Source organism: Zea mays, chromosome 9, assembly GCF_902167145.1.
Source record: "Zea mays cultivar B73 chromosome 9, Zm-B73-REFERENCE-NAM-5.0, whole genome shotgun sequence".
Taxonomy (NCBI): Eukaryota; Viridiplantae; Streptophyta; class Magnoliopsida; order Poales; family Poaceae; genus Zea; species Zea mays.
In genome coordinates this window covers 158,941,407-158,952,432 of record NC_050104.1, presented here as the reverse complement: position 1 = coordinate 158,952,432, position 11,026 = coordinate 158,941,407, and the positions used below count along the sequence as shown (strand labels likewise).

General features: G+C 52.2%; 1 protein-coding gene across 1 annotated transcript; it reads right to left on the bottom strand.

The window, feature by feature from the left end:
* Positions 1–2,069: 2,069 nt before the first annotated feature.
* On the bottom strand, positions 2,070–4,786 carry LOC111590172 (uncharacterized). The gene is made up of 5 exons (XM_023301103.1): positions 4,277–4,786; positions 3,974–4,199; positions 3,668–3,900; positions 2,343–2,626; positions 2,070–2,262 (listed from the first exon to the last, which is right to left on the bottom strand). Exons 1-5 carry the CDS (start codon positions 4,784–4,786, stop codon positions 2,070–2,072), a joined length of 1,446 nt encoding a protein of 481 aa, XP_023156871.1.
* Between the last annotated feature and the right edge of the window lie 6,240 nt (positions 4,787–11,026).

The following is an 11,026-nucleotide window of genomic DNA, read 5'->3' as shown; positions in this document are numbered from 1 at the left end:
GATGGTCGTGCGTCTCACTCTTTTTCCTAGAACAATGCAAGTCTTCTTGTGAGCATTCCTTCTCCGTGTAATTTTGTTAAATTGATGAAATCGCGCACAGGAAACATACCGGCTGATTGGTTGTTCGGCTGGGTAGAGCCTGCAGGCTGAGCCTAGCATGTATACATGGACGCAACTAGTTAATTTGTTACGTGTTTGATTTTCTGTACCGACTCAGCTAGGATTTAATGAGCTCGTGTTTGGTTTCCTGTACCGACTCATCCAGGATTTAATGAGCTCGTATTTGGTTTTCCTGTACTGACTGATTAAATCTACCCTACGCTGTTTGGTTTTCAGGTGTATATACTTGTATTATGCTCAAAACAGAAAAGAACAGAAAATTAAACGTCTAATAATCACTTGTAAACGTCTGATTAAAGATCTGAGGCTGAAAACAAGTAAATTGTATTAAAGAGTATATACAAGTATATACAAGCATAAAACAAGAAAAAGATCTTTAACCAGAAAAGATCTTTTCTGTTTAACAGACGTCAAAAGAACAGATCTTTAAACAAGTAAATTAAACAGACGCTGTAATAAACAGTAAACAATAGTATGAATTAACCAGATTTACACAGATTTACACAAATTAAACATATGCTGTAATAAACAGTAAACCGTAACCAAATTAGCCTCAAAAGAACAGATCTTTAACCAGATTTACACAGCATACCAATATGAAATTACACAAGTCTAAAATTACACCAATACGCTTAAGTAAATTGCTAAACTAAGAGACGATTTTTCTTTCTCAAATCATCACACAACTGGTGACTGAAAACTTCAAACTGTTTACTGAAAACTAAGAGACGATTTTTCTTTCTCAAATCATAGATAAAAGAAAACTGGAAATCATTCTAAACAGCTGGTGACTGAAAACTTCAAACAGCTGGTGACCAATAAGATAAAAGAAAACTTCAAACAGCTGATTACACAATAAGAAATAAACCAAACAGCTGTGTAAACCAAACAGCTGATTACTGAAAACTTCAAACAGCTGATTACAGTGTAGATTACACAACAGTTCAAGTGAATCGGAATCAAGTGTAGCATATCTGTTCTTACATATGAATCGGAATCAGAATCAAGATAGGACACTAGGAAAACTTCAAACAGCTGATTACACAATAAGAAATAAACCAAACAACTGTGTAAACCAAACAGCTGGTTACTGAAAACTTCAAACAGCTGATTACAGTGTAGATTACACAACAGTTCAAGTGAATCGGAATCAAGTGTAGCATATCCGTTCTTACATATGAATCGAAATCGGAATCAAGATAGGACACTAGGAAAACTTCAAACAGCTGATTACACAACAAGAAATAAACCAAACAACTGTGTAAACCAAACAGCTGGTTACTGAAAACTTCAAACAGCTGATTACAGTGTAGATTACACAACAGTTCAAGTGAATCGGAATCAAGATAGGACACTAGGACTTGTAAATATGAAATAGTTATTAATATTAGCCTCAGCTCAGTAAAATTGATCCTACATGACAGTGTAGCCAGCTACTAAATAGTGATAAAGGATATAGATAGGAGTATCAGTTCTCAAAAACCAAAACCAAATCAAGTGTAGCATATCTGTTCTTAAACATCAAAAACAACAAAACAACATAAATGACTATTATTAGTGGCTGGCTAACTGAGTAGGCTTAATATTCACTTTTGTTATCATCATTGGCATAAAGGACACACACATCAGATCAAGTGTAGCATATCAGTTCTCAAACAGGGAAATCCATAGGACTCAGGGAAACATCATTGTTCTCAAATACCAAATCTGTTCTTAATCAGGATAAAGGAGAGACACATCAGATAAACTGTAGCATATCTGTTCTTAAACAGGGAAACCCATCGAACTCAGGGATACATCATTGTTCTTAAGTAGCATCTAGTATAGATGGAATAGAGCAAGTGGACCAAATCTGTTCTTAAACAGTATAGATGCCCTAAACCCATAGACCCATAAAACTCAGGGATACATCATTGTTCTAGACAGACATTGCTGCACTCAGGGATACATCAGTTGTGGTAGTGCTTGGCTAGGAAAGTCTTGAGCCATAGGTCACGATCATCAGGAGTCATGTCCAGGAACACCAGGGAGGTGGCCTTGTGCTCCATCATGTGGTTTAGGGCATACATGAGAGCCTCCCTAGAGAACCCAGGACAGTTGATTACAACATTGTAGATCCCAGGTGCTGCTTCAGCACGGATGCTTTCACAGACAGCAGCAGCAACATCAGATACAGCCTCTTTCATCCCATTGAACACAAAACATCTTCATCAGTCATGTACCTCTTCCTCTTCCCTAAGTTGGACATAGGCTTGGTATCAATGGAGTCACCAGGGGTACCCTTATCAACAGTCTTTCCCTTGCCAGTTAGATTGGAAGCATCAACAAACTCTGAGGTCACTTCAATGCCATCATCTAAGATGTCAACAATGTCACTTGGCTTGCCCAAAGGCTCATTTGAACCCATTGCAAACCTACCAGTGGCAACCCCACTTCCAAAAATGATTTGCATAGCCATATAGTTCTCTATGGGCCTATTGAGGTAATCAACATCTTTTGGGTGATCCTATTGAGTTAGCAACTCAAGTTAGCAATTTCAAGTTAGACCAAATTAGAGAAATGGAAGGTGTTGGTCCTAACCTTGATGTAAGCAGCATAATGACCCTCTTCTAAGCTTATGACAAAGGTATCCTCATCCCAAAGAGCGCCACTAATGTCCTTTAGTTTGCAAACTTTGACCCACCTAGACCTCCACTTACGAAGGTGATTGTACACTTGCTGGCCTGTTACTTCTTGGCCACAGAATTCGGAGACATTTTTAGCAACAGAGTTAAGGTGGATTTCCTTAAAACCCTTGTCAGTCCTAACCCCAGTACCTATCAAGTCAACAAAACGGCGTAGAACAAACCCAGACATTGCGGCACTCCACCTAAGAGCAGGCCTAGCCCCCTGGCTAGCAACCCCAGAGACCATGTCAGCCATAGCTGGAACAAGTAAAAGATTAGGGGGAATACAGATAGATATTCTCAGCATAGGAAAGTAATGTCAGCATAGGAAAGTAGAAGTAGAAGTAGCAGTAATGTCAGCATAGGAAAGTAGAAGTAGCAGTAATGTCAGCATAGGAAAGTAGAAGTAGCAGTAATCATCATTGCTAGTCAACAATGGCATCAGGATGTAAGTAATGTCATCATTAGCAACTGGGCACATCACACAAAGAAAGTGAGTTCAAAACTATAGATAGTTCATCATTGCTAATAGACAATGTTCTCAGCATGGAACCAGTTCTTACAAATTTATGAGCAACTTAGCACATAATGTTCATAACTATATATAGTTCATCATTGCTAATAGACAATGTTCTCAATTTTGCCACATCTGTTGAGCAACTTAGCACAGTACATAATGACCACTATCCCCTATTTTCCCACATCTGTTGAGCCCAATTGTCCCTAGTAGCAGACCAGGCAGCATTGTCCATGACAATGTCAAGGGGAGCTCCCTCATGAAGTTGATTTGCAGCCCATGTGTCTTCTAGTGGAACATGTTCATCATTCCCATGACGAAGAATCTAGTTGTGGAGGATACAACAAGCTAGGACTAGCTTTACTTGTGTCTTGTATGGATGGAAAGGTTTGTTGTATAATATTTTGAATCTGTCCTTCAAAGCACCGAAGGCCCTCTCTATTGTCACCCTTAGTGATGAATGTCTAAGGTTGAAGAGCTCTTTTGGGTTCTGTGGATTCCTCCCCCCATATTCACTCAAGTGGTACCGTGTGGCACGGTAAGGGGGTAAAAACCCAGGCCTGACAGCATAACCAGCATCCACAAGGTAAAATTTACCTAACATCATAGATCATATATTAGGGAATACCAAGGGAAGTGTGTATTGTGTAGACCAATACTAATTTTTTACCTTGGGGCACTTTTAGACCATCTTCTCTCTCAAGGGCATCAGCAAGGATAAGGGCATCATGTGTTGATCCCTCCCAGCCAGCAAGAACATATGTAAACCTTAGATCAAAGTCTACAGCAGCTAAGATGTTCTGTGTTGTGGTGTGTTTCCTGCCAAGGAAGGCAGCCCTCTGATTTCTAGGAACTCTTGCTAGCACATGAGTGCCATCAATGGCACCAATACAGTCCTACACATTAGGGCAAACATTTGTTACTACAAACCCTACACATGAAAAGGAAGGGATTACATTTGTGGATGGCTGACCTTGAAATAGGGGTACCATCTGTGGCTATCTCTAATTTTGGTTGGTGTAGCAGTTGAAGGTGGCAAGATCATTTCATTTCTCAGTTCACCAACCGCATACAATACTTCCCTGAAGTATCTGTTGATGGTCTCAATAGACCTTCGAAAGGTCATGTGTACAACTCTAAACCTTTGATTATGACCTACCACATGTAAAAACATGGCAACCTGCTCCTCTACTGAGCTATGAATACTATCTCTCAATAGCTGCCTAGTGCGAAAAAGGTCACACAACTGCATAAAAGGGGCCCTTCTCATCCTAAGTAAGTCAACACACTCAACATCAGTGGATTCATAAATGAATCTCAGGTTGTTTTGTCTCTCTTGGTCTCTTTGGTGCATTGGGCCATAAGTGATAGACCTCCTAGCATGTAGTCGGTGCCTCAACCATGCATCCAACCAGGCTGACATAACTGCTACAAGGACCACAACCTTTGCAATTAGCCGCCGACGTGCAATAGTAGGATCCATTGCTAGAGTAATAAAATAGAAAAGGAGATTAGAGGTCTAAGTTTGGCTTAGATGTACTGTGCTAGTTGCTAAAAGTAATTTCATAGAACATTGATGTCGGCGTTTCGAGACCGGGGGGTCCCTTGGGCCGACGAGTGAGTGTCGCCGCGTGCCCCAGCCCAGATGGGTCGAGCGTGGGGGCGAGCGCGAAGGGGGAGAGCGAGGCGGCCGGAGACCGGCGTGAGAGAGGTGGGAATCCCGCGGCCTTCGTGTTCGTCCCGCGCCCAGGTCGGGTGCGCTTGCAGTAGGGGGTTACAAGCGTCCACGCGGGAAAGGGAAGCGAGCGGCTCCAAGCGAGCGCCTATCTCGTCCTCGTCCTCGCGCGGCCAACCCTCTCTAAGAGGGCCCTGGTCCTTCCTTTTATAGGCGTAAGGAGAGGATCCAGGTGTACAATGGGGGGTGTAGTAGAGTGCTACGTGTCTAGCGGAGGGGAGCTAGCGCCCTAAGTACATGCCGTTGTGGCAGCCAGAGAGATTTTGGCACCCAGCTGGTGTGATGTCGTGGCCGTCGGAGGAGCGATGGAGCCTGGCGGAGGGACAGCTGTCGGAGCGGTTGGGTCCTTGCTGGCGTCCTCTTGCTTCCGTAAGGGGGCTGAGAGCCGCCGTCGTCACAGAGTAAGCGGGGCGCCATCATTGCCTATCTGGCGGAGCTAGCCAGATGGGACGCCGGTCTTGTTCCATGCGGCCCGAGTCAGCTCGGGGTAGGGTGATGATGGCGCCTCCTGTTGACGTGGCTGGCCTGCGCCCTAGGTTGGGCGATGTGGAGGCTCCTCCGAAGCCGAGGTCGAGTCTGTCTTCCGTGGCCGAGGCCGAGTCCGAGCCCCTGGGTCGGGCGAAGCGGAGCTTCCTATGGTGCCTTCGGCAGGGCCTGACTGCCTGTCAGCCTCACTCTGTCAAGTGGCACCGCAGTCGGAGTGGCGCAGGCGGCGCTGTCCTTCTGTCAGGCCGGTCAGTGGAGCGGCGAAGTGACGGCGGTCACTTCGGCTCTGCCGGGGGGCGCGCGTAAGGATAAAGGTGTCAGGCCACCTTTGCATTGAATGCTCCTGCGATCTGGTCGGTCGGTGCGGCGATTTAGTCAGGGTTGCTTCTTAGCGAAGGCAGGGCCTCGGGCAAGCCGGAGATATGTTCGCCGTTGGAGGGGGGCCTCGGGCGAGACGGAAATCCTCCGGGTCGGCTGCCCTTGTCCGAGGCTAGGCTCGGGCGAGGCGTGATCGAGTCGCTCGAATGGACTGATCCCTTACTTAATCGCACCCATAAGGCCTTAGCAGCTTTATGCTGATGGGGGTTACCAGCTGAGAATTAGGAGTCTTGAGGGTACCCCTAATTATGGTCCCCGACAGTAGCCCTCGAGCCTCGAAGGGAGTGTTAGCACTCGCTTGGAGGCTTTCGTCGCACTTTTTTGCAAGGGGACCAGCCTTTCTCGGTTGCATTTTGTTCCGGTGGGTGCGCGCGAGCGCACCCGCCGGGTGTAGCCCCCGAGGCCTCGGAGGAGTGGTTTCACTCCTTCGAGGTCTTAATGCCTTGCGTAATGCTTCGGCTGGTCTGGTTGTTCCCTCATGCGAACTGGCCGTAGCCCGGGTGTACGGTCGGGTCCCAAGTTCTCAGGCTGGTATGTTGACGCTGTCAACGGTTCGGCCGGAGCCGGGTTTGCGAGAGCAGCCCCCGAGCCTCTACACAGGGCGAGAGGGCGATCAGGGACAGACTCGGCTTTTTTACATACGCCCCTGCGTCGCCTTTCCGCAAGGAGGAGGGGGGGAAAGCGCCATGTTGCCCTCGATGGGCGCCGAACATGGTGTCTCCGGTGAGCTGCAAGCGGGTAATCCGAGTGGACGTCCGTGCCCCGTTCGTTAGGGGTCGGCTAGGGGCCCAGAGGCACGCCCAAAAGTACCTGCGGGTGATCTGCCGGACCCGGTCCCCTGACGACGGGGTCCGAGGGCTCGATGCCTCCCTCTGATGGGATTCTGTTACAAGATCGCTCCCGCTGGTCTCGGAAATGTCCTAGGGTACCTCGGGAGCGCAACCCGAGCCTTGGTTATGTATCGAACGTACCCATGGTCATCCCTCGCTCGGCGTCTGAGGCGGCTGTGAACCCTTCGGGGGCCAGCCTTCGAACCCCTGATCAGTAATGGGCGTGGAGCCCGAGTAGCCTGAGGCGGCCGTGGAACCCTTCCGAGGGGCCGGCCTTCGAACCTTTGACCAGTAGTGGGTGTAGGGCCCACGCGATCTGAGGCGGCTGTCGAACCCTTCCGGGGGGCCAGCCTTCGAACCTCTGATCAGTAGGGAGGCTCGGAGCCTGGTTCCTTCACGGGGAAGGATCCTTTTCGGGGTATCCCCCTTTCCCGGTCCCTGTTGCAAGAGAGAGAAAGAGGAAAAAAGGAAAAGGATACGAAATCGAACGACGCGGCATACCTTTTTTGGCGTGGTTATTATGGCGAAGGCGAAGCGTCGCCCGCTTCTCCTGCCAGAGGCGCCGCCTGTCCCACCGCGGAGTTAATGCGACGGGGCGAGTGGTTGGCGGGGCGGCCGTTGCGCGTGCGTGAGCCGTTCGAGGAACGGATCACAGGCGCGTTGTCTTCACGCCGTGAGAGGGGGTTCTCTCGCTGCCCCCGGATGGGACGCGAGATTGGCTGACGACGTGACCGCTGCTCCCGCCCGCCTGCCACCGTCATTACTACCGGCCCGTTTTTGGCCGCACTGACCGCCGCGCCAGGCTGGCGCTGCTGGGTCGTGCGCTGGGTTGCCTCGAGTCGCGGTATTGGTTCCGCAATCGAGGAGGCGCGATGGTGGCGCAAGTGGCGGTGCAGTTGCATGCACGAAGCATTCGGCGCGCCGGATGCCTGACGAGTGGGCCTGGGCCTCCATGCTGGGCGTGTTGGGAGTCGGAGAAGTGCGCCCACTTGGCGCGGTTGCATGCCGCCTGCATGGCTGTCCGCCCCTTTCGCCCGTTGGTCTAGGCAAAAGTGGAGGGTCACTTGTAACCGCTGGGCGGTCGTGCGCACCGCGCGCGGCGGTTTGGCTTCTTCTGCTCTGAGCCGGTTTGCATGACGTGTGGGACCCAGCCCTCGCGCCGCAGGGGAGGACCTTGGAGTGTGTTGGAGAAGACTCAGCCCGCGACGGTCGGGGGCACAAGTAGGGAGAGTCGCCTTTAAAAGGAGGGTGACCCCCTTTGGAAGGTGTTCATGTCTTCGCTCTCCCTTATGCATCGTGTCTTTCCACCTTCCAAGCCCCCGGATGGGGGATGCCCGCCGTCTTTCCGCCTCATCGTCGGAGGAACGCAACTCCGTGGGAGTTGGTACCTTTCAGCCATCGTTCGGCTTCAAGGATTTTCATCATGCAGCCCGGCTGCACCCCTCCGCCGGCGGTCACCCAAGATGGTGACCTCCAGCTTGATGGTGGGGGAAAGCGAGCCGGGCTGCGGCCTCTGCCCCTCCCTCAGCCTCAAGGATTTTCATCACCAGGGCTGGGGAGGGGAGTGTGCCGAGTTGGGGTCGGCCCCTGCGTGGGCAGTGGCCCGCTCCTTCACTCAGTGATCGGAGGGAAGGGCGGTTGTCGTCCGTGGCGTTGGCAGCTGCACCGTGCCTGGCTCTCGGACGCGAGTGGCTTCGGAGCCGCTCGCGGCGCCGGCGTCTGCCACGACAGCTGGAAGAGGTTCTTCCACCGACGAGATAGCCAGGGCCACCCACGGACCGACCTCCAACTCTACGGCCTTCTGCCCGTCCTTGCCTCACGAGTTTGGGCACGGGCGGGGGCCTCTTGGCAGCAGCATCCGCCCTGAGGTCAGTGCTGCCGCTGTTCGGCCCCCCGGAGCAGAAGTCGTCGTCGTCGCTGCTGCTGGAGCGGGCGACGGTGCGCCGTTCGTCGGTCTTCTGTTGCTCCGCATGCCCTCCCCCATCGAGTGGGGTTGTTCGTACCTGCGGAGGTGGAACCGGAGTTCCGTTTGTAATGGCACTTTGTATGCCAGTGTTTTTGTTCATTGTGGCTGTCGAGGCCTGAACATGTATGTAATTTTGGCACGGAGCCGTGTTTTTTCCTCATTTTCGAGCACTAAGACTTGCCTGTTGGTTGTCTGAACCGCTTCACCAAGCGTGAGTCGCCCCGTGTCAAGGTGACGAGTGAGGTATCCGTATCCTGGAGGCGTAGGAGTCCCTCGGCTCGGTCGGCCTTGTTGTCCGAGGCTCCTCTAGCTTAGTTAAAGGGACCCCTCGGCCGCTCTTGGATGAGCCAAGGCCAGGGGTAGCGATATCAGCATGAACAGGGGCAGAGTTGGCTCAAAAATGAAACCTGGTTGGCCGGAGCCTAGCCGGGTCGTCCGTTGGCGGGACCGACGCCGGAGTTGACCAACCGAAGCCTCGGGTCGGGCTGGCGCCCTCTGAGGACGGCTGGCCGAGGCCCCGGGGTGATCGGCCGAGCCGCCGGCTCGGGCCGGGTTCCCGGAGGAGACCCTGGCAGCGATGGCCCAGGCGTGGCGATGACGTCGTCCTTCGGAGTGGAGATCTTCGGACCGCGTCGCCGTCCGAGGCTAGGTCGGACCTCGCCGATGGTGTCGTCGATGCCGAGGGTGTTGTTGCCCCCTTCCAGCGTCAAGACCCGAGCCTGCAGGATCAGATTGTCTTGTAGCGTGTGTCTCCTGCGGCCGCTGAGGCCAGAACACACCCTCGCTGTGTTGTAAAGCTGCGTCTCTTTTCCTCTTGTTTCGAGTATCTGGACTTTTTTGTCGGTAACAGGGATGTTTGCGCGAGCGAGAGTTGCTTCTCACGGAAGGTGATGAGTGAGGTATCCGTATCCCGGAGGCGTAGGAGTCCCTCGGCTCGGTCGGCCTTGCCGCTTACGCGCACTTTTACCCGTCCATGAGGCTCTGTCACCGACCCAGTCGAGAAGGCTCGAAGGATCGCTTCGGCTGAAGAACTTCCGAACGTGAAGACTTGTTCGGTCCGCGGAATCACTTATCCGAACGTGAGTTACTTATCGCAGAAGGTGATGAGTGAGGTATCCGTATCCCGGAGGCGTAGGAGTCCCTCGGCTCGGTCAGCCTTGGCTGCTTACGTGTACTCCGTCGTTTTCAGGATCCACTTTTCGAAGTAGTCAAAAAGCACGAAAGACATTCTGGCATAAGAGATCTTTTTGTCGAGGAAAATTTCAACGCAGAGGGGGTTTCCCCCCTTTTAGCCTCCGAGGGAGGGTCGGGCTTTGCCGAGGCGAGGCCGACCCTTCCTTGATGACTAAACTTTGCGTGGGTGCGAGGTATATGAACAACTTGAAAACATCTTAAGGGTAGAAACAACGTAGCTGTTGGATGTTCCAAGCGTTGTCGTAGACCTCGCCTTGACTGTTGGCCAGCTTGTACGTTCCGGGCTTCAGAACCTTGGCGATGACGAACGGTCCCTCCCAGGGGGGCGTGATCTTGTGCCTCCCTCGGGGGTCTTGTCGCAGCCGAAGCACCAGGTCGCCCACCTGGAGGTCTCGGGACCGGACCCCTCGGGCGTGGTAGCGTCGCAGGGACTGCTGGTACCGCGCCGAGTGTAGTAAGGCCTTGTCCCGAGCCTCTTCCAGCTGGTCCAGCGAGTCTTCTCGGCTAGCTTGGTTGCTTTGATCGCTGTAGGCCCTCGTCCTCGGGGAGCCGTATTCAAGGTCTGTGGGCAAGATGGCCTCGGCTCCGTAGACTAGGAAGAACGGCGTGAAACCCGTGGCTCGGCTCGGCGTTGTCCTCAGGCTCCAGACCACCGAGGGGAGTTCCTTCATCCATCGCTTGCCGAACTTGTTGAGGTCGTTGTAGATCCGAGGCTTGAGCCCTTGTAGAATCATGCCGTTGTCACGCTCTACTTGCCCATTTGACATGGGATGAGCCACGGCGGCCCAGTCCACCCGGATGTGGTGATCCTCGCAGAAGTTCAAGAACTTTCTGCCGGTGAACTGGGTGCCGTTGTCGGTGATGATGGAGTTTGGGACCCCGAAGCGATGGATGATGTTGGTGAAGAACGCCACCGCCTGCTCGGACCTGATGTTGTTCAGAGGTCGGACCTCGATCCACTTGGAGAATTTGTCGATGGCGACCAGCAGGTGCGTGTAGCCCCCGGGTGCCTTCTGCAAGAGGCCGACGAGGTCCAGACCCCACACAGCAAAGGGCCAGGTGATGGGTATCGTCTGTAGAGCCTGAGCGGGCAGGTGGGTCTGCTTCGCATAGAATTGACACCCTTCGCAGGTG

Excerpts from the sequence above, each read along its gene's own strand:
- LOC111590172 (XM_023301103.1), bottom strand. The coding sequence starts at position 4,786 with ATGGATCCTACTATTGCACGTCGGCGGCTAATTGCAAAGGTTGTGGTC. Across the intron at positions 4,200-4,276 it reads GATGGTACCCCTATTTCAAG|GACTGTATTGGTGCCATTGA; the intron begins GTCAGCCATCCA and ends CCTAATGTGTAG. Across the intron at positions 3,901-3,973 it reads TGGTCTAAAAGTGCCCCAAG|GTAAATTTTACCTTGTGGAT; the intron begins GTAAAAAATTAG and ends CTATGATGTTAG.